The following is a 23,662-nucleotide window of genomic DNA, read 5'->3' as shown; positions in this document are numbered from 1 at the left end:
AGCGGGAGGGAGGGAGGGAGGGAGAGAGAGAGAGAGAGAGAGAGAGAGAGAGAGAGAGAGAGAGAGACTAGGCAAGCAACTCAGCAGAAAACAGAGATCTTACACGCATAGCCTTTGGGTTTCTGAGGAATCTGTGGGCCCATCGTGTATATGTCATGACCGTGTTTGGGCTTAGCTGCACATGGAGGGGGAAGACTTCTAGCTGTTCTCAGACCTCCTCATGCTTGGCCCTGCCCTTCAGAGATGAAATGGAAATGAACAGTGGTTATTGCCACTCTCCTCATCTCCCCACACCAGCATTACTCCAGTTCTGTGGGCTCAGAGAACTCACTGGGAACAGCCCAACACTTGAGGGTATAGAGTACAGAGCTGTCAGGAACCAAATCTATCCTTCGTCCTAGAGAACTGAAAGCCAAGGTCAAGTTGCCTGGTTAAATAACAGGTCCATCTGGGACATCTGGAGCAGAGCCCACAAGCCTGCCCTCTTACCTTCCAGCCAGCCTCTCTCCAGTGCCCCACCCTGACTCCTCTCTACCTTCCAGAGTGTAGTGACAAGTGGGTACATCTTTACTCTACTTACATCTTGGTGAGATTAGGCCATCCTGCCTCCCTGTGGCAGATGATGGATGCCAAGTCTCAGGAATGCTGAAGGTCATCATTGCAAAACCACAGGCTAGCCAGTTCTTTGTCATCCAGGTTCCTTCCATTTTCTCAACCATCCTGGTAGACAAGTTTGTTTGTTTATTGTTGTTCTTTGGGTCAGGGTTTCATATAGCCCAGGCTATCCTTGAACTTGCTAGGTAGTTAAGGATGACCTTGAACTTCTGATCCTCCTGTCTCTACTTCCAAGTGCTGTGATGACAGGTGTATGCACTATGAGCATTCCATGTGGTGTTGGGACTCAAACCCAGGGCCTCACACATGCGAGACAAGCACTCTACAAATTAAGCTGCATCACCAGCCCTAAAAGTTTTAGTGTATCCATTTTATAATAGAGAAAATAGAGAATTGGGGAAGCAAAATGACTTTTACAAGGTCACAAGGCTAGTCAGTGGGTAAGTCGGACTTGAGCCCAACTGTGAACAGGTGAGTGTCTAAGCCATGACAAACTGTCCAGGGTAACTCTCTGGACTTACCCTGTTGGACCCCCTTTCCTGACTTGGTGTCGACCCTGCTCAGTGGGGAGCACTCTATTCTTCCCACTTAGTGATGCCGCATAACAGCATGCTCAGAAAGCCTGTGATGCTTGCAAATGTCACCCGGCACTACATCATAAGGTTTCCATCTCCCCACAAGGAAGCAACTGGACAGGTTTGATGAAAACATTCTCAAGAGTTCCTTCAACTCTACTTTACCCACCAGACTCATCACTCATCACCATCTTGGCTCCCCACCCCAACAGATCGGTTCATTCCATACTAGCTGGGGCAGAAATCATTGTGGTATTAATCATGAAACATTATGTGGAACTTAAGTATTTTATGTATGTAAAACACATACACATACGTGTGCATGTGTGAGTGTAGGAGCCAAAGGTCTGTCTCAGGTGTCTTCTCAATTAAGCACCAATTTTTCTTAAAAAAATTTACTTTATGAGTATGAATGTTGTTCCTGCATGTATGTAAATGTGCCCATGTTGTGCAATACCCACAGAGGCCAGAGGGAGTGTCAGATCCCCTGGAACTGGAGTTACAGATGGTTGTTAGCCACTATGTGAGTGTTGGGAACCTGGGTCCTCGGAAGAGCAGCAGTGTTCTTAACTGTTGAGCCATCTCCTCCATCATTTTTTTAAGACAGTGTCTCTCACTGAACCTGGTTCTATCCAATTAGGCTAGACTGGCTGGACAGTGAGCACCTGGGATCTCCTGTCTCTACTTCTCCAGTACTGAGATTACAGGCCTCTATAGCGGACTTCTTATGTAGGTGCTGGGGATCTGAACTGTGGTCCTCATGCTTGTATGGCAGGAGCTTTACCCACTGAGCCATCTCCCCAGTCTGGCACTGAAGTATTTTTGCAGGCATGCTTTTAAGTCTTCACTCACCTTGTGAAACAACCTCCACTTGGCGCTAGGGTAAAAGGGCTGAAGCATGTCAGAGTCTGAGCACGCATCAGCCCCAGGCTTCCCGGTTCACGTTGCTGTGTGTTTCAGCAGAAAGAGGGCAAAGTAAAAGCAAAAACTAGTGGAAGGCAGGTGGGAAAAGGTTTCAGCAAACACTCAAAGCCCCTGTAGAATGGGCTTATTACTGTCATTCTGATCACCAGATGCCATGGGATTCAAAACATTTTTTGTGTTATAAATTAGCCAGGATGGAAGGGTTTAATGTGCTGTCTTTGGTGGTATAGAAGACCTTTTAAAAGTTCATTGGTGGGAGATGGGGAGATGGTTTGGTTAATAAAGTGCTTGCCACTCGATCATGAGGGCCTGAGTTCAATCCCTAGAACCTATGGAGAAAGTATAGCCAAGTGTGGTAGTGAATACTTATAATCCCAACAGGGGCTCAGTGGTCAGACAGTCTAGTCTATTTGGCGAGCTCCAGGGCAGTGAGAGACCTTGTCTCTAAAAACAAGTGGCATGGAATCTGTGGGAAAAACAGATTCCTCTGTACTCCACATGCACATACATGAACACTCCCACATGCAGTTCATTTGAATAGGATCCAGCACCAATGGCCGTTCTACAGAGGGACAGTCCTGAGGCACTGAGACCTGGGACCTGGAAGCATCCCCTCATCTCAGAGTCCAACACTCTTCCCCCATGACTCCCACAAAATGAAGCATCTGTCTGCCTTCTGCTGGCATACCTCCTCTATCGGGGACCTTACCACCCAAAATTCAGTCCTTTCCATGGGTATGTGGTTGGTCCTTGATCATGCCTATCCTGTTGCAAGTAGGACATCAGAGAAGTCACCAAATTTGTTTAAGAATTATTAATATTGGGACTGGAGAGGTGACTCAGGGGTTAAGAGCACTTGCTATTCTTATAGAGGACCCAGGTTCAATTCCTAGCACCCACACGGCAGCTCTGTCACTTTATTCCTGCCTTCTTAGGTACTACACACACACACACAAGCAGAGAAAATACTCATACACATAAAAAATAAATCATTTAAAAATTATTAAATAACATCTGGAAATCCTGTTTAATAGGATCAGCAGTTAAGAGCACTCCCATCACCCACATGGCAACTAACAACTGTTAACTCCAGTTCCAGGGACTCTAACGCCCTCTTCTGGCCTCTGCAGGCATTTCACACATAGGTGCACTTACATACATACATGCAAAACATTCATACACACAACATAAAAATAAATTAAAATTTTTAATGAAATAAAAATTTATTAATTGTTCTAGGGAAGTAGCTCAGTTGATAGAGAGCTTGACTAGCATGCACAAAGCTTTGTTCAATCACAGCACCCCAAAAAGTGGGTATGGTGGTGCATACCCATGCTTCAATCCCAGCATCAAGAGGTAAAGACAGGAAAAGCCAATATCATCTGAGGCTATGTAGTGAGTTCAAGGTCAGTCTAGGATATATGAGACCCTGCCTCAGGAAGAAATTATTAAATATTTGTGATATAGAGAAAATAATAGAAAAACACACTATCATCCAAACCAAACCAAGATTAGCAGCCATGTATTTTCCGTACAGCATTTTTGAAAAAGAAGACATCATAAAAATATGCATCCCGGGCTGGCCTTGAACTCACAGAAATCCTGCCTTAGCCTCCTTAGGATGGAATTACAGATGTCTACTACTACACCTGACTTAGAAAAATATTTCTCCTTCTCCTCTTCTTCCTCCTCTCCCTCCATCCCCACCCCCACACCCAGGTTTTCATGCGTTCTAGCCAAGCACTCTATCAACTGAGCTTCATCCTTAGCTCATCCTCCCGGTTTTGGATGAGTGGAACATGATTAACAAGTTTACTTCACAGGTCTTTGGGTTGTCTGTCTGCCTTTGTCGCCCCTCCAGTGCAACTCCAAAACATCATCACCTTGTGTCGTATGTGGAAAGGCCAGGGAGATCATAACCAGGACCAACCTTTGGCTTAGCCATTGTCCACATGAGAAGCCTGGGTCATGGTCAAGATCACTGGATACCAAGGGAAGTTAAGTTGACTTGCCTAGGGAGTAGGGTCCAGCATGGGACTGTGGAGTTATTCAGTTATCCAAGGTGGCCTTTCTCCTGGTACTGTTTGGTTGCTGGGCAGATTACAGCAGCTATCAGGCCCCAGCAGCTTATCCTGGACCAGCTACCTCCACCGTCCATTCCACCAGTTGCAGGGACAGAGTATTTGTTTTTATGAGCTGAAGGAATTTGGCAAACGAGTGCTATAGCCCATAATCTCCTGGCAGGGAGAAGGCAGGCAGGCCAATGGGCACTGGGGCTGACTGCCCATTCCCAGCTCACTTCTGTGTTCTAGCTCAGGCGTTATAGTAGAAACAGCCCAGGCCAGGCTCAGCTCCATCCCTAATTAATCTAATCATGTGGTCTCAAAAAGACCATTTTCCCTTCCTGGGTATGCGATGGCAAGGCCCCTGTGTTCTGATCTACCTATGCCCTCTTCTTCCCCTCAGAGAGTCACTGTGAACCCTTAACCCTGAAGTCCATACATACCCTGCAGAAGCTGGGCCCTTGAGATAGTCCCTGGCATAGTCCACCATGAATTCATCCATTCTCTAACTACAACCACCCCACTAGATAGCTGCTATCTTTTTTTTTTTAATTTACAGATGGGGAAATTGAGGCACAGGAGGTTTTAATAATTTGTCTGATGTCTCTGTAGAACCAGGACTTGGAGGTCTGTTGGTTTTTACAGCCTCAGACCTTGGTGTCTAGCCCCAAGCCAAGAACAGTCCAGGTCCTCACAGTATTACTTTGAGTTCTCCTTGGTCTACATCACACCTTGAGGGAAAGTGTGCCTGGCTGTGTGAGTGACCAGAGCCACTCTGAAAGCTGTCACAGAGCTGTTTCTGTTTGCTCTTTTTCCTTCTGAGATGAGGTCTCCTGTATCCCAGCTTGGGCTGGAACTCAACATGTAGCAGAGCATGACCTTGAACTCTTGTCTTCCTGCCTGTACCTCCTGAATGCTGTCATGTTATCCTCATATAATGCCCGACTTTATGTGGTGCTGGGGATGGAACCCATGTATATTAGCCACTTTTCTGTTGCTGTGATAGAAACACTGACCCAAGCAATTTATAGAAGGAAGAGTTTATTTGAGCTTACGGTTCCAGGGGAATTACAGTCTTTCACGGCAGGGAGGCATCGTGGCTGGAGGTGGCTGGAGCAGGAGCAGCAGAAGCTAAGCTCTCACATCATCACACAAGCACAGGAAGCAAGAGAGCAACTGGAGATCTGGCAAGGCTTAAGAATTCTCTAAGCCCAGTCCTAGGGATGTGCTTCCTCCAGGATAGCCACACCTTCTAAAACCTCCCAAAACAGCGCCATCATCTGGGGAAAAAATGTCCAAATACTTGGAGTCTATGGGGGACTTTTTCATTCAAACCATCACACCAGGATTTCACGCATGCTAGGCCAACTGAGCCACATCCCCAACCCTGTGCTTATTCACTTAAAATTGTATTTGTTATGTATATACATGATGTGTGAATATGGACACTCGTGTGCCACAGTAACATGTGGAGGCCAGAGGACAACTTTGTAGAGTTGGTTCTTTCTTTCCACCTTTATGTGGGTTCTGGAGATTGAACTCAGGTGGTCAGATATGCATGGCAAGCACTTCACCTGTGAATCATCTTGCTGATCCTATTTGTGTGTGTGTGTGTGTGTATGAGAGAGACAGAGACAGAGAACATGTATGTGTCAAGGAATGCATGTGGCATTCAGAAGACAACTTGTGAGAGTCAGTTCTCTCTCCCATCATGTGGGATTGAACTCAGGTTGTCAGGCTTGGAAGCAAATACCTTGTTCTAGTTTATTTCTCCATTAATGTGACAAAACACTCTGACCAATACCAACTTGGGGAGGAAAGAGTTTATTTGTCTTACATCCCCCAGGTCACAATTCTTCAGGGAGCCCAAGATAGGAACTCAGGGCAGGAACCTGGAGGCAGGAGCTGGAGCACAGGCCATGGAGGAACACTGCTTACTGGCTTGCTCCCCTGGCCCCTGCTCAGCCTTCTTTCTTATACAATACAGAACCTGCTCAGGGGTAGGTTGAGTTGGGTTCTCCCACATCACTCAAAAAATCAAGAAAATACCCCACAGACTTGCCACAGGATAGTCCAATGGAGGAAATTCCCCAATTGAGTCTCCCTCTACCCAGGTGTATCAAGTTGACAACTGAAGCTACCCAGCACACACCTTTACCTGCTGAGCCATCTTGCCAGCCCATGTTTACTCATTTTAATAAAAGCCTCTCCCTCCCAGGCCTGAGTGATGATGGGTGGCCATCTAGAACTAACTGCAGTAGTAACTTTGCCTTGAGGTCCTCCGGAACTCACCAGCCAGGCACAGCTTGAGCTACAGGTTCATCAAGCATCAGAAACTCATCTTCCCACCACCGCTGTGTAGACTGAAATCAGTCAATTTTTATCCCCAACAATTTGCTTTCAGGCCCCAGTCCTTCCCACTTCCCCCTAGAGGTCAGTTAGCTGCCAATTAGACTCTCAGGCTTCCCCATCTCCTGACCCTAGGCAGAAGAGGATTGCAGAGCTCTCAGCCCAGGTTCAAAGGCATCTGACTATGTTCCTGGGTTTATCCTGGATCCTTCTTAGAGGTGCAGATTCCTTTGAAAGTGAAATGCTTTAAAAGGAAGAGAAAACCCCACACATCGGAAAGGCCCACCAGGACATATTTGGTTTAAACATCCAGTTCCAGTAGCCTCGGACTTCTCAGATATCCCAGCATTCCAGTCAGGGCTAGCGTCACCCATTGGGCAGGCAGCCACCCATCCAACTCCCTAGGAACCCAGCATTTGGGTACAATAGATTAAAAGGAGGTGAAAAGAGAGAGAGGAACAACAGAGCTGGGAATAGAGAGGGGTGGAGAGACCCCAGGGCAGAAACTACCATGTCTTCTATTTTCCAAGAGTGAGGCAGGATAAGGACTTCTGTCCAGCTGCTCAGGGACTGATCCTTGGTGTTGACGTGCTCCCCTGGGCTCTGGATTTCTGAGGCCTGAGGGGATCCAAATTGTTCTATCATAAAATTCTAAGCATCCTCCTTTATTAACAGTCAGAGTTTCTAGGTACAGGTGTTGTACATTGCATAGTAAAATCTTCCACCAGGGTGTAGGGGAGGAGTGGAGACCAGACTGCTTCCAGTTCTGAGTCTTCCTAGGTCCTCCTCTCAGGTCCCTTCTGTTGTGAGCTGCTGAAGACAAGGTTCTGTCTCCACACCCCCAGTTCTAAACATGGACATGCCCCAGCCAGACTCTCCTGCATCCTTTCCTGATCTCCAGGGATGACACACCTGCCCCAGCCTCCCTTTATACTGTCCCCAGTACTCCTCATCTAAGTCACTCCTCCTGTGCCCCCTTCAGCTTTCCAAACTTGAGGCCATGCCCCACCACCACCTCCCTCACTGCTGAGTGACCGTCATCTCCCCTGGCTATCAACTCCTTGATATCTGATGTGACTTAGCCTTTGTCTTCAGTCAAATGCACTGTGCCACACCATCCCTAGCTCAGGTCATCAGGACCTAATGGTAAGAACTATTTCACCATCTCACCTTTTAATTTAATTTTTATTTTATGTTTATGAATGCTCTGCCTGCATGTATGTAAATGCACCCAAGTGTGCATACACATGGAGGCCAGAAGATGGCATTAGATACCCTGGAATTGGAATTACAGATGGTTGTTAGCCACCATATCGGTACTGGGAACTGAACCCAGGTCCTCTGTAAGAGCAGTCAGTGCTCTTTTAAAAAAGTATTTTATTTACTATTTTTATTTTATGTATATGAGTATATTGTCTGCATGTATATAAGTACATCCATGTCATACAATGCCCACAGAGGTCAGAAGTGGGCATCAGATCCCCTGGAACTGGAGTTAAACAGTTGTTAGCTGCCATGTGGGTGCTGGGAACTGAACCTGGGTCCTCTGCAAGAGCAGGCAATGCTCTTAACCACTGAACCATCTCTCCAGCCCCATAGCAGCCAATGCTCTTAACTGCTGAGTCATCTATCCAGACCCTTCACCTCACTCTTTCTTTGCCCTACCCATTCCTCATGTAGAATTCAAAGATAAATTATTCATTGAATCAATAGACATTAATATTGAATCCCTAATACATGCCAGACAACATGTCAGGGACTGTGTGTACAGTGGGGAACAAGACAGTCCTGTTCCCATCCGCAAGCACTCTTGGCTCACTAGATGGAGCAGTGCTCACCTGTACAGACATCTGCAGCTCCTCACAGGCACAATGCCAGAGCCTACAGTAAGAGCCCAGGAGTGAATACCAGTCCTAACAGCCCCCTGCTCTGGACAGGCCCAGCCCCCTGCTCTGGTGACAAGCAGGCAGAAAGTCTGGCTTCCTTGCCCCCAGATTAGGGCAGCTGTGAGGCAGTGCTCTGCCTTGTCCTAACCACAGAGGTCTGGGGAGGGGTGGTCAGCTCTAGTTGTGCCCCCTTCCTCTTCTGCTTCCCTTTCCCATTCCCCTGCTTCATGGGATCACTCACTGACTGTTTCTGGGAATCCTGTCCTGTACCATCCAGACCTGGGACTGGAACTAAGCCTGTACAACACCTCATGGTCAAAGGGAACAGCAATAAGCTCGATGAATTAGAGCCAGGTGGGAACAGGACACCTCTGGAGCATCTCTAAGGAGGAGATGTTTGGTCTGAACTTTAGTGGAGAATAGGACTTTCAGGAGATGAGTTGAGTCTTCAGGGCCCTTAGGAGTGACCCTATGTGGAGGAAAGCACAGGGGCTCTGGAGCAGGCTAGGCCTGTCTGACACAATGAGGGAGGGGTTGCTGAAGCCTCATCTGCTTCTTTTGAAACAGGGTCTCACTATGTAGCCTAGGTTGGCCTCCAAATCACAATCTTCAGCCTACCAAGAACTGGGATGAAAGGTATGAGCCATCATGGACTTGGGTCACTTCTAAATGAAGCTTGCTAGATTCCATCTGAAGTCCCAAGACCCCAGAGCTCAAAGAAGGTGTGGAAAGTGGAAAGTGTAAATATTCTCTAAACAGAGGCAATTAGGGCTAATAGGACTTGGTGCCTGAGGTCCTCAGGACCCCTAAGGGTCATTAACCCCATGCCTTCATTCAAGTGCTGGTCAGACTCCTGGCTGAATAATGGAGGAGGCAGTGGGTTCCAGGAGGGGCCTGGACCTCTTTTTTCCCCACTCTGTGTTCCTTTTCCTCCTTTTCTCCTCCTCTCTTCCTCTCCTCTTCATCCTTCTCCCTTCAAGGACGAGGCTAAGGTATGGCTTAGTTGGCAGAGTGCTTGTCTAGCATGCATGAAGTTCCAGGTTCCATCCTCAGCACCACATAATCCCAGCAATTGGGATTAGAAGTTCAAGGTCACTCTCACTCTCCACAATATAATGGAGGCTAAACCTGGACTACATGAGACTTTGTCTTTAAAAAATTAAGAGGGGTGTTGCAAGCCAGCAAGATGGCTCAGCAGGTAAAGGCACTTGCTGCCAAGCCTGATAACCTGACTTCCATCCCTGGAACCCATGTGGTAGAAGGAGAGAAATGACTCCTGCAAGCTGTCCTTTGATCTCCACACACTTGCGGTGGCATGGCATTACCACCCCCTACACATACACCCACACATACACACAGGCACACACATGCACAGACACACAAAATAAATCAATGTTAAAAAGGGAAGGGCGTCCAAGAAAGTGATGTATCAGCAGCACCCTGCACCAAGGCCTCCTTATCTTCTCTGAAGTGGTGCACACTACCCGACTCTGCCCCTCATACCCAGTACATAGCAAGTGTTCAATAGTTTCCTTAAGTGGCTGAGCAGACTCGAGGCTCACCAGCTCTCCCAACCCCATAGCATGGGTGTCTTCCTTGGCCTCAGCAGGACCAGCCAGTTCCTAGCCTGTGACACAACTCTCAGCAGACAGATGGCCATTTGTCACTCATCTGGGCCTCCTCTCCAGGGAAACCAGAGGTCGTCATAGCAATGACAGAGCATCCCTGACTGGCAGGCCAAACTGGGAGATGCTCTGCAAGTCCCTCTCCCAGTTGGGGACAAATGAACCAAGACACAAGTGACAAGACAGAGTGGAACTGGAGGCCCAGCATCAAAGAGGCATGGCTCCCCATTGAGAGGTGCTATGCTAAGCAACCCATCTAGAAATGATGCCCAGGAGAGAGAGAGAGACTGCAAGCTTGAAGCCCTGGGTCTCTATACCAGCTGTGTTTAGACCCTAACTTCCAGAAAGCTGCTGGGGGTGAGGACTCAACACTTGGGAACCAGTACCAAGTTCCCTGATATCTCTCTCTCTCTCTCTCTCTCTCTCTCTCTCTCTCTGTGTCCCAGTCTGAGGTTGGCTCAGGAACCATGAAAGAAGACAGAGGCTGGGGAGGGCAGGGGTCTTTGGCTCCTTTGAAGGGCTCTTCCAAAGAGGAAATCCCTTTGTACACCCCATGATCTCTAAGACTCTCAAGGCAAATTGAGGAGATGAATCAACTGTGGGGCCCCTGAAGCTTCAAAGATAGTGTGAGGTGACAGATCAGGCAGGCAGAGCAGCCCTCATTAAAGCTGGGAGTGGTGGGGGCTCCTAGCAGAGCTGAGGATGAGACTGACAGCCCACAGCCTGAGACTCTGGGGGATAGCCTGCAGCCTCAGGTTCTGGGGGAGGGTCCATAGTCCTCTTCTCCTCCGTATAGACCCCATTTCTGTGATGTATGAGGCAGAAGCACTAGGGTCACCAGAGGGTAGGCTCCAACCACAGGTAGGGGTCTGCTTGACAGTACTGATTTGCATTGCACTAGAAGAGTAGAAGGTCGGAGGGGCCACAGCAGGAGCCATAGCAATTGTGCCCACTTTTGATCAGCATGGCCACCAGCCAGGACTCCAGAGCCACCAATACTTCAGTCTGTAACTGGTGACAAGCAAGGCCCCATATTCTCTGGGGATCATGAACACCCCACTGAACAGGGAGAGTGCAGGGATTAAGGATGACCAATGTCCTGGCTTTGCACTTCCAGAGCCCTGTGGTTAAATGTCCCTTTTGGGAGACAAGGCAACCACACTACTCGACACACCCCACCTAGCTTCCTTCCTCTGTAGAGGGCATGCAGCCATTCTGCAGGCTGTGGCTTCAGGCTGAGATACCATCTGCAAGCCCCTGAGGCCCTGTTCCTCCCCAACACTGTCCCTGCCATGCAGTGTGGCACTCTACATTCTAGTATAGTCCCTGATAAGAAAGCAAAGTCCCTGATAAAGTCAGTGCACTTGGTAAGCTTGACTTTCACCCGTCTCCTGTCAACTAACCAGAGTGATAAAGGGCCACATCCCACATGCCAATCAGCTCCTCAGTTGCTAACAACCTCAGACATTAGCAGGCAGCTGGTGAATTAATGACTAAGGATGCCAAGCCCCTCCACGCACAGCCACATGCACAGGTACACACACACACACACACACACACACACACATTGTTTGCATTTTAACCATTTGTTATGTGTGAGCAGACATGTTTGCTCACCTGTGTGGGCAGATGTGGAGGCCAGAGGCCAATGTCAGGTCTTTGTCAATCTCTTTCCATCTTTTATTTATGTGTTTTTAAATATTTTATTGCTTTTATGTGTATGAGTGTATTGCCTGCGTGTGTGTAAATGTACCTGTGTTGTACAATGTCCTCAGAGGTCAGAAGAGGGTATTGGATCCCCAGAACTGGAGTTACAGATGGTTGTTAGCTGCCATGTGGGTGCTGGGAACTGAACCCAGGTTCTCTGCAAGAGCAGCCAATGCTCTTAACCTCTGAGGCATCTCTCCAGCCCACTTTCCATCTTAAAAAAAAAATTGTGTGTGTGTGAGAGAGAAACATGTGAAACGTGCCACAATGCACATGTAGAGGTCAGAGAACAACTTGAGGGAGTTGGTTCTCTCCTTCCACTATGTGGATCTTGGGGGATCAAACTCAGGTCATCAGGCTTGACAGCAGGTGCCCTTACCCACTGAGACATTTTACTGGCCTTCTTGGTTTTTGAGACAGGGTTGCTCACTGAATCTGGAGCTCCGTAGATGCCCAGCTTTTATGTGGGTGCTGGGGATCTGAACTCAGGTCCTCATGCTTGCACAAGCACTTTACCCCCTGAGTCATCTCCTCAGCCCCTCAATCAGTTGTTTGATTAATTTTGCTTTTGTTTGCAGTAGTGGGGATAGAGCCCAGGGGATTATACAAACATGCTTTGCAAGCTACAGCCTAGTGCAACTGTTCCCACTGTTAACAGTGTCCTCTAGACCTTGTACGCAGAGTCACCTGTCCACTGCCACACAGTCATGGTGGTGACATTTGGAAGCCCAAGCTCAGTCCTGGATTAACTGGTTCATCCAGAGAGATGCCAGCTCTCATAAAGCTAAGGTGCCCACCAGTCTCTCCCTCCCCTGCTATCTAGCTCTCTGTAGTTGCAAGGGACCTGGCTGACTGGAGCTGAGTGGAGACTAAGGCCTAGGGATGAGGCAGGAAATGAGCCAAAGCTACTGCCTCGTTTGCTCCCTCCTGCCCTGTATACCCAGCTCCAGGACCTCTTGGTCCCTCCACAAGTGCATTCCCCAGATATAGCTACCACCACAAAGCCCAGGGCTCTCTGTCCCCCTATTATCATAGGCCAGTGCTGCCTATTTCTCAGGATGACTGGAACTTCTCAGCCCCTACCACATAGTAGGGGCTCAATAATTGTTTGATAAGTGAATATATGAGCTTCATGCCACTCCAAAGCTGGTGTGCTAGGATGGAAATCACCCTGGATAGATGGGGTCTACCAGCCTCAAACCCATTCTCTAGTTATTTGCTGCATGGCCACAGGTGAGCCCCACCACCTCAGGAGATAGAGGGACATGGAAATATAGTCTGTGCTGAACATGGCCATGGGGTTAAGGGAGCCCTAGATGTGTTTAAGTGCTGCAGAGAGAGCAGCCAGTGTAATGAATGGATCACAAATAGGTGATGGTACATGATTACAATCCCATGCCACCAAGCTTTGGGACACTGTCCGGAGAGTTGAGTTTTAATTTACAGTACCTTGATCCATGAATATTTAATTCCAACCATCAAAGTGGTAGTGAATGTAGATTGTTGAGTGATGGGTCCTCTCAGAGCTGAGTAGAACCTCACATTTTTCTTCCCACCGGGTCCCCTCTCACCCATTTCTCAAGTGGGGATATTTAGCATGTCAATATTAGAACTGGAAGAAGCCCAGGACCTACCTGCTGAGATTTCTGAATGGGGACCCCTTGGGCATTTGGAAGGCACCTCCATTTCCAGACACCTTCTTAAGGAGTGCTACCTACTCTAGACAGAAACATCATCCAAATATATCATTTTACAGATAAAGAAACCAAACCAGGGCCCAGAGAGGACTGGGGACTGGCCAGGATTACATAGCCTCAGCCCTGACTCACTCCCCCTCACTCCCAACCACAGCTTGGGCCTGGAGGCTCTAGAGGGCTTCTCCCACTGAGGAACTTAACTGCACTTTTACTCGGACAAGTCAGGTGACACATGGCCTCCCTCCCTGGGAAACAACTTTATTTGTTAGTTGGGATGCTTCCTGGTAACCTTTCCTCTATCTCTGCTTCTGAGCATGCTGCTGTGGAAGCTCTGGAGAGATTGCATGGTCTGTCAGCCCTGTGGCTGCTTCTCAGAAGACTAGGAGCCACAGAATGTTCCCGAGAGATGCTCTGGTCACATCAAGCTTGTCTGGGGCTTGGGTGGAGGCCTCAGCCCAAACCATAGTACAAGCTGGGGTGACTCAGAGGCAGCCAAATCCTTTCAAGCCCCTGGAAATTCACCCAAGTGGCCACTGACCCTTGCTGGGTCTCAGGGCTCCTGGTTGTGAAATGGGAGGAACCATTCTTTGGCCTTCCAGACCCAGCCCAGCTTTTCCTAGAGAACCAGGGGGAAGAAAGACCACACAGGAAGGCAGGTCTTGCCAGAGAGCTTGCCGAAGGACTTCTGTTGTACTGTCCATCTTTGGCCACAAGTTAAATCGGAATGATGGGGTGAGGCTGAGAATGTGGCTCAGCTGGTAGAGTGCTGGCCTAACATGCACAAAACCTTGGGTTCCCAGCACTGCATAAACTGGTTGTAGTGTACATACCTGTAATCCTAGCACTTAGGAGGTGGAGGCAAAATTGAAGATCATCCTTGGCTACATAGTGAGTTTGAAGCTAGCCTAGGCTACTTGAGACCCTGTCTCAAGAAAAAAAAATGATGGGGATGATTGTGGAGACTGTGGAGAGTGTCTTTGTTCTCCCCTGGACAGGAGGGTAAACCAGGCTGAAGACCATGTCTAGGGAAGGGAATCCCACGTGCCACTGGAGCATGGGGCTCTTGGCTGTTGGGAGGCAGACTGGCCAGGCATCCACCAGCATGACATGCAACTCTTCTGTGCTCAGCTGGGCAGGACTCTGGAAGGGAAAGGGGAGGGGAAATCAGAACATAAGGATATATCTCAGCTCCCTCTTTCCCAACCCAGCAAGGCTCCAAAGTTCATGAAAGAACTTGAACTCAAGTATCTACACCCAACAATAATCAGCCAAACTGTTGTTCCAAATAAGAGAAAGTCGGTAAAGGCATAAAAACATGTTTAGTTGTGCCTTTAATAGATGAGCCCCAATGACTCAAAAAGATGTTTGTGGGCTGGGAATACAAGTCAGTTTAGGGCACTTACCCAGCATGGATGAGGCCCAGGTTCAATCTAGAGCACAACAAAATAAAATAAATCAAGACAAGGGGAAAAAAAGAAATTTAAAACCTTATATGTCAGCATCCAGAGCCATATTATTCATAATAACCATAAATTGGGAGCACCTCAATATGAATGGATGAATAAGCTGTGGTATATCCATACAGTGGAATACTATTCAGTCATTTAGAAGAATGAAGTACTGAGCCAATGCACAGCGTTGATGAACCTTGAAAGCATTATAAGTGAAAAAAAATCAGACACAAAAGACTTCTATTGTATGATTCCACTCATGAAGTGTCTAGAGCAGGCAAATGCACGAAGTAAAAATACAGATTAAAGCTTACTAAAGGCCAAGGGTGGGGAGTCATTGTTTAGTTGGTTACAGCTTCTCTATGGAAAAAGGTTTGGAAATGGTGGTGTTAGTGTCCACATGTGTAATTAATGTCAGTGGGTTGTGCACCTAAATGGTTAACACAGGAATGTTGTATTATATAACAAAAAACTTCTGAATAAATTAACTCAGGGGAATAAAATGATGAGAGAGAGGCAGTTGTGAAAAACCTGGGTCCACTATTCACATGTAAACCAATCCCTAAACAAGGCACTGGCAGGAGTTGACCCTCTGCCCTTCCATCTCATTGGATTTTTTTTTTTTTTTGAGACAGGGTCTCCTGTAGCCCAGGCTGGCTTCAAACACACTATGTAGCTAAGGCTGGCCTTGAACTTCATATTCTCCTGCCTGTACCTCCTGAGTGCTGAGATTATAGGTATGTACCACCACATCCAGTTTATAGAGTTCTGGGGATGGAACCCAGGGCTTTGTGCAGACTAGGAAAACTCTGCCAACTGAGCTATAGCCTCTGCCCTCATCTCTGGGATTATTTAGGGTGGCTATTTAAACCCAGGCTAGCTCCCAGGATTCCATGTCTCCTCCCTTGACACCAGGCCAGGCCATACCCAGCAGGAGTCAAAAGCCCAGACTTCCAGTCACTTCCTGGCTCTGTGACCTGGGATAAATTACTTTATCTCTCTAAGTCCGTCTTCCTTATCTGAAAAATGGTTAAAATAATGCACACATGACCCTAAGTGAGGAAAATCTAGTTTATGCCTTTGCTTTTGGTCTGGTGGGTTGTAACCGCTCCATCACCTGTGGCTGTAGACTGAGAAGCCTGTCCAGTGGTGAGATCAGCGAAGAGTCAAGCCATTCCCCCCTCATGGGGACCCAGTAGCCCATAAGGCCTGGGCCCTGAAGCCTGAAGAGGTCAGTAGGGAGGAAGCTGATTTGCCAGATTATGAGGTGCTAGATTCCCTGTAAACCCTCAGTAGCTGCCCTGAGATGCTGAAAAACCAGCAGCAACCAAATATAATTAAGGAGCCTGTGTGACCGTGGGGGTGGGGGAGAAAGAAAAAACCCGTGTGAGGGCCTGGCCAATTGGGACAGGGTGTGGGGCCATAACTGCAATGATGATCACGCTCTCTGGCCTTGAGCAGGATAGATAACTGACTCATTGAGCTCTGCCTCATTTCTGTCATCCCTCAGGAATGAGGTGTTTTTAAGTGAATTTTCTAGATAACTAAAGTTGATCCCCATGAACCCTAATGCTTTTCCCATTAAGTTACTCTGGGGAGAAATTTCTCTGCAGTCTACTGTTGCTATGTGTGTATGTGTATAGGTCACAGGACAACTTTCAGGAGTCCTTTCTCTCCTTCCACCATGTGGGTCCTAGGTTTGGAATATCAGGTCAGCAGTCTTGGTAGCAAGCACCTTTTAATAAAACACAAAGTAATATTATAAATAAAAATAAGTAAAATTTAAAAATAAGGTGGTCCTCCACTTTATTTTTTGAGATAGTCTATCACTGAATCTAAAGTTAGGCTGGCTGGCCAGTGAACTCTTGAGAGCTACCTATCTCTGTCCCCCAATGCTGGGGTTACATGCTGGGCTTTTATGTGAGTGCTGGGGATTTGAACTCAGGCACTCTTGCTTTCACAGCTTCTCTTAACCATTGAGCCATCTCTTCAACTCTTGCCTTGTGTTTTAGGGGCCATATAAACACTAAGACACAAACATAGGCATGCTTACATATACAAACTCACTGTGTGGTGTATGGTATGAACGTCAGGCATAATAGAATGAATAGAATTGTAGTCATCTGGGCTTCTGCAGTGGCTCTGTCACCCGAAATTTCCTCTGGGTCTCCTGCACTATCAGTCAAACCATATAATATATTTTATGTGCCTTTATTAACTTACAAAGGAATGAGAACCCAGTGCCTAGCCCCACACCTCCGGTGGCCCAGCTTAGAGCCCGCCATATCAGACCGTGCCACGACTACCATAGTCCCCGCTAGCATTCGCTCACGCCTCAGGGGCCAGCAATCTCACCCCAGGTCCACAAGAGTCAGTCCATTCTGTCCTTGAGCTGTTACGGTTGGCTGCGCTTTCCCCAGCACTACCCCGTAGCTCCTGGCTTCCGTCCCAAGGTGGCTCCCAGTAGCCCCTTCTAGTCCACGCTCAGCGTCAGGCCCTGCCCATTGGAGGAACTAGCCAATTGAGAGAGAGGCCCAAACCACCCCAGTTCTAGGATTTTCACAGAGTACCCAATTCTGTGATTCTTCCTCAATGAACTGCTCACCCTGAGTTGGCAGGTGCCTTCTGGCATGTTGTGTGAATTTTTCCTGTCCTGAGGAGACATGAACAAATATCTGCTCACCCCAGGGCACCAAAATAACAGATTCCACAGACAGATCAAGGTCATAATTCCAATGTTCAACTTGGCAAACCAATGAGTTTATTAGGCTTACTTATAGAGCTTGGGCACAGGGTTACCTATAGGAGTGTTGGTGACCCAAAAGCAGCTTCACCCCAGCATGGATGACAACTTCCCCATAGCTGCATAGATGGAGCCCTCTTCAGCTAGCCTTCTACTCTCTATGTATCCTAACACCATCCCTAGACTTCATGCAGCTGGGACAGAATTCCACACAGCTGGGAGGAAGGCATAGGAAAGAGAGGCTAGAATCTCAGGTGAGGGTCTAATGACCTTTCCTACTACTCCTGTGAGGGAAAGACAACACACTGGATCTTCGGGGTCATTTGCAAGTGGTCACAGGGGCTCTGATGAAGATGAAAATGGTTCTATGCTTGGAAGACTGTGTTCTACAACATTCTACAACACAGCACTAGTGTGTGCTTGGGAGATGCTGAGTAGACAGGTAGAAACTGCAACCAAGGGTGGTACACACACTCTGTGGTGACATTCTGTCTCCATACCCAAGGCACAGTTTTGCCTCCTACTGGCTTTGAGCTGTGCCAGAAAGAAAGGAGCTCACCACGCAGCATATGATGGTACACACCTGTAATCCCAGAACTGGCGAGGCTGAAGCAGGAAGATCCAGAGTTCGAGGCCAGCTAGAGCTACATAGTGAAACTTTCTCTCAAAAAAGAAAAGAAAAGCTTGGCATGGTAGTATATGCCTTTAGATCTAGCACTGGAGAGGCAGAGGCAGATGGATCTCTGTGAGATCGAGGCCAGCCTTGTCTACATAGTTGGTTTCAGGTCAGCTGGGGCTACGGGCTTTGGACTCCCATAGTTTGCTATAGAGCCAAGGTCTCAGGGGAGTAACTATGGTCCCAACAGATGCAGGATCCTGAGGGTGCCCACAATGGTGAGCAGAGGAAGTGGTCAATCCCTGTGATGTCACTCACCTGTGCTTTGTGGATGCCATCCTGTCCCTACTGCCACCCCCAAGTTTTCCACCTTGGAATATTCCCCAGCGAGTGTCTCGTTTACCCGCTCAGTAAGCTGGAACCAGAAAGCCTGGGCCTGCCCTACTGTAACCTTGGGCAACCATGTAGCTTATCTGACCCTTTATTTCCCTGTCTATAAAATGAGGAAATAATGAAGCCTGAATCTTAGGGTTGTGAGGATTAAATCTTGATCATGTAGCTAGGACTTCCAAGTTGGCAACTGGCACACAGGAGACATTTAAATATGGTTGTCATTATAATGGATTCCTAGCATGGCCATATTAAATGCTAACTACATGTGCTTAGCAACAAAGAAGAGAGAGAACGCAGGCTGAAGAGATGGCTCCGTGGTTAAAGTGCCAGAACCACAAAAAATGCCAGGTAGACATGGTAGCCTGCTTGTAATTCTAGCCAGGAAGGTGGAGACAGGGGATCCCCAGAGCAACCTGGCTATTGAAATTAGCCATATCTGAGAGCTCTGCATTTGACTCAGAGACCCTGCCTCAACAAATAAGAGTGGTGGAAGATGATTCTAGACATCATTTCAGGGCTCCACACACATGTATACACATGTGCAAAAACACATAAGCAAATATGCATATATAAACCAATACCACACATACACAAAGCGGGGGAGGAACACAGTGGGTAATTTTGCCAGTTTTTCCCCTCCTTAGAATGTGGGCTGGGAGATGCTGAACTGTTACTCAGTCCCTCTGTCCTGTGGGCCCGTCAGTGTAAGAAGAGACTGTCTCTCTGAGTGAACTAGGTTTTTGCCACACTCACTATCAGGTGGAAGTGCAGGGTACTGCTCACTGGCAATCTAGCAGCCCAGTGTGTGCATGTCAATATTCAGGGCACAGGTGAAGAAGGGGCTAGCAAAGATGGTGTGATGGGGATCTGAGACTCAGTGGTCTTGTCTCCATGACACTGATCTAGTCAGCAGGAAAGATTTGTGTGAGACTAGTGGCGCTGGTGGAGTGATCCACCCTAAAGCCCTTCAGCCCATCAGAATCCCTCATATTCACAGACCACATCAAACTCTGTCCTCTTATGCCTGCTCAACACAAGTGCTATTGTATCTTTGCTCACAATGACTGATCCCAGGGACACCTTCCCAGTTCCACTCACCTGCCTCTTTCCTCTGTCAAAATCCTAGCAAGCTGGGGTACAAAGATCAGCAGAGTCATCACCAATCCAGCTGCGGAGGACTGAAGGTCTCTTTGGAACATGGGCAACATGGGACTTCCCTTGCTGAAAGCAAGACTAATGGTTTTCCAGCAGGCAGACAAGTGAGCCATCTGTCATGGTCCACTTGCATGTCTGCTCTCCCAGGCGCCCACAACCCAATCACCTTAACTGGAAGCCATCTTTCTTGCCACTTATAGAACATTATTTGTGCCTATCCATGCCTGAACTCCACTCCCACCCCAGAATCCTAGTGAATGAGGCTAGAGATTGGGGATAGCTTGTTTTTGTGAGTTCTGTATGCACCAGGAGGTCAAGGTGAGAGGTGACAGCAGACTGTGAATCTCCTCTGGCTCTGGGCCATTCCATCCCTTTCCACAGTAGACTGTAGAGTCTGGGTCTCCACAAAGCTGGCTCTGTTATCACTCTTAGAAACATTTAATTACAGGGAAAACTCTAGAACGCTATCACCTCCCAGGAATACATCATAAAAACACCCCCACCTCCCCACCCGATTCGGCTTTGGAAGGTGGTGAAGAAACTGAACTGAGAAAGAAGCAACTAGGGGGCCAGAGGTGTTCAGGAAGGGGGAAAGAGGGCAAGGATGATGGGAGGCAGGGTCCTGGGTAGGCCCAGGGAGTTGGACAAAATGTCTGCCGAGTAAAGACCAGAGAGAGTGAGAAGGGACGAGTCTGAACAGCCAGCCTTGAGGCCGGGCACAGCGGCCCTAAGAGAAAGAGCTGATCACAAAGAAGAGGGGACAGTAGAAAAGGCCCAACCCAGAGGAACTGAGTCAGACTGATCAAGGAGAGCTTCTCAGAGACAGAGGGAAGCAGAGAGCTGGGAGCAGGTTTGCGCTCAGAAGTGGGGGCACGGGGCAGTCATTGCATTGGAGGGAAGTGGCCGGGCTGGGAGAGACCTTCTGAGGCTGCGTCTTCAGCTCGGTGAAGAACTGATGGAGGACTCCAAGTTTCCACCCAGACACCTCCTGCTGCTTCTTGAACTCCAGGGAAGAATGCCGCAGAGATGAGAAGGCCATGTGGCCCCCGGTTCTAAGGAACGCCCTGACCCTGTGTGTCCTCTCTTGCAGGCTGCGACAGCGAGCACTGGGGCCCCCACTGCAGCAACAGGTGCCAGTGCCAGAACGGCGCCCTGTGCAACCCCATCACCGGCGCCTGTGTGTGCGCTCCCGGCTTCCGAGGCTGGCGCTGCGAGGAGCTCTGCGCGCCCGGCACCCATGGCAAGGGCTGCCAGCTGCCGTGCCAGTGCCGCCACGGCGCCAGCTGCGACCCGCGCACCGGCGAGTGCCTCTGCGCACCTGGCTACACGGGTGTCTAGTGAGTGGGGAGGGTGGGACCTGGAGGGGCGGGGCCTGGAGGGCGGTCCTGAAGGCAGGGCGGGATCAGGACCGCAGGAGTGGAGGAACTGCCCGGGGTGGGGGAGGGGCTCTGGGCGGGGGGAATGTGGGCGGAGCCAGAAAAGATGGAGAGGCTGGGAGGGAGGTAATAGGGCGTGGCCTATATGCTTGTGTCTAGGGACAAAACAGTGCTTAAGGTGGGGCCTGGAGGATCCGAGCAGGCCTAGGGGCAGGGCTTGTCTAGAGGCCCTCAGCCACTTGCATGGACCTGTTGGCGACTTCCTAGCACCCGAATGAGCAGGGTGATGAGGGCAGAAGGTCCTGGCTGTGACACCTGCACTCTGACCTCCAGTGCAGCAGAATCTAAGTCTCAGATGTAGGGCCTGGGTGGCTGGTTCTGCTGGACACCAAGTGACAAGTCACATGAACAGACATGTTGACTACATCCCAAAGGGCTCTTCCCGGTGAGGGGCCCTGGAAGTGCGCTTGGCTTTCTTTTCTGGCCTTCAGTGTATGCCTCTGCTTGCCCCAGGCTGATTGATGCTTACAGGCCATCTGGGGTGTAGGCTAGTGAGAGTTCTGGGCATTTATCATCTGCAGATTTGGGAGGGTTCCAGTGCCTCTCACTTCCCTGTACCAGACCCCACATATCCCCTCACTCTTGTGCCCTGGGAAAGCCACATTGACAGATGGCCTCCAAGACTCCTTAGTTGAGAGTCTCACAGACAAGACTGGTGTTCTCACCAACCCTGGTAAAGGGTCTAGATTCATCCATCCTAGGTCCTGAGGCAGCAGCCAAGGACTCTGACCACAAGATATCCTGGATTGGGGGAAAGGGGGTTTCTTGCCCCAGTGTCTGGTCAGCTCCCAAAACCTTTGAGCTGGACACCAGGGCCACTGGCCCAAGACCACAAGACTGTGATGCAGACTGTTCCCACCCTCCCACAGTGCCCAATCTCCACACATGGCAGCCCAGAGCCTTCCTCGGCCTGGAAGGGATGTTCTTTGGATTCTTCCACTTTGAAAATAGGCAGGTGTTTGAAGGCAGAACTCACAGCCACTTATCAGCCCTTTGCTCACAGTGTTCCCTCTGCCTGGCATGCCCTTCCACCCTCTTAGTGAAATTAGTTTCACCTTAAAGGCCCAAGTAAAATGGCTTCCTCTTCTCTTCAGCCTCCTCCCCAGAACACCCTCCTTTATACTAAGTGTTCCCATGAGTGTTGGCCCAGGTCAGTGCATTTTATCTGAGACCTGCCTCCTCTGCTGGTGGGGGACAGAACTGCATCCAAGATGAGTATCAATTAATGTTGACTGTGGACTCAGTAGGGAGCCCTGGGGTGCTGATGGTCACACTACTGACATTCTGCTTCTCCATGCAGCTGCGAGGAGCTATGCCCTCCTGGGAGCCATGGAGCTCACTGTGAGCTGCGCTGCCCCTGCCAGAATGGGGGCACCTGCCACCACATCACTGGCGAGTGTGCCTGCCCTCCAGGCTGGACGGTAGGTGGGCCCTCAGGAACTAGGTGGGTAGAGGTTTCAGCATCCATCACAAGACTGTGAAAGGCTACATTTCCCTCTATTCTGCCTTTTATGGTCACAAGCCATCATGGACACTGACAGTGGTATCATGGACACAGCTTTGAATCCCACCTAGTCCAGTGTCTGTGTGGTCTGAAGCAAGTTATTTAACTTCTGAGTCTGTGGGCTCTCACAAGCACAAGAGATGAATTCTCTTCATATGATTGGCCCTGTCTAGGGCTTGGGGTATAGCTCAGTAGAGTGGTTGCCTGGTATGCATAAGCCCTGGGTTCAAACCCCAACTCTGCATAAAACTGGGCATGGTGGTACATGCCTATAATCCCAGCACTGGGGTGGTACAGGCAGGAGGATCAGAAGTTCAAGGTCATCTTTAACTACATAGCAAGTTCAAAGCCAGCCTGGGTTACATGAGACCCTGTCTCAAAGATTGGCTCTCCCTCTTGTCCTCTACTGGCATCGCACACATGGGTGTACTTACACACATGTAGGCAAGACACTCATACACATAAAATTTTAAAAAAGATTGGCTCTCTATTTGAGTCTGTATCAGACCGCACCCCCCCCACACACCCTTGTGCCCTGGAAAAGCCACATTGACAGAGTACCCATAGGAGCTGTTAGAGATGACAGAAAGTGTTGAAGAGGATAGATAGCTGGTTCACCTGGGTTTATGAAACTTTGCCCCTGAGCTCACACACTCATGCTGACTCTGTGGACCCCAGAGCCTGAATTTTCCCAAGTGCTTTGGTATTTCTTATAGAGCCTCTCCCAACTCAGGACTCCTGTCTGGGATCCCCCACTATAGGACAGGGGGCAGAATTATAACCTCACCTACCAGAGGCCTTTGTTCAGGTGTCACATCCTCAAAATCTTTCCTGACTCTGGTCTCTGCTTTCCTATGTACAAATCTGCTTTGTCCACAGAAAGCCCCGACCAGCTTGGCTACTATGGTAGGTGGGAGCCTCAG

The 23,662-nt window shown here is 48.8% G+C and overlaps 1 protein-coding gene across 13 annotated transcripts in view; it reads left to right on the top strand.

The window, feature by feature from the left end:
* Window positions 1-23,662, top strand: part of Megf11 (multiple EGF like domains 11) — a 373,828-nt gene that overhangs the window by 267,638 nt on the left and 82,528 nt on the right. For all 13 annotated transcript variants that reach the window (XM_008836329.3, XM_008836328.3, XM_008836330.3 and 10 more), the window contains 2 exons: window positions 20,890-21,136; window positions 22,536-22,656. In XM_008836329.3, the coding sequence (XP_008834551.1) occupies window positions 20,890-21,136; window positions 22,536-22,656 (368 nt within the window). The remainder of the gene's footprint in view (window positions 1-20,889; window positions 21,137-22,535; window positions 22,657-23,662) is intronic.

The sequence above is a fragment of the Nannospalax galili genome, unplaced genomic scaffold (assembly GCF_000622305.1).
Source record: "Nannospalax galili isolate Female #2095 unplaced genomic scaffold, S.galili_v1.0 scaffold54, whole genome shotgun sequence".
Taxonomy (NCBI): domain Eukaryota; kingdom Metazoa; phylum Chordata; class Mammalia; order Rodentia; family Spalacidae; genus Nannospalax; species Nannospalax galili.
Note: the sequence above shows the minus strand (reverse complement) of the source record. Positions and strands in the feature narration are given on the sequence as shown.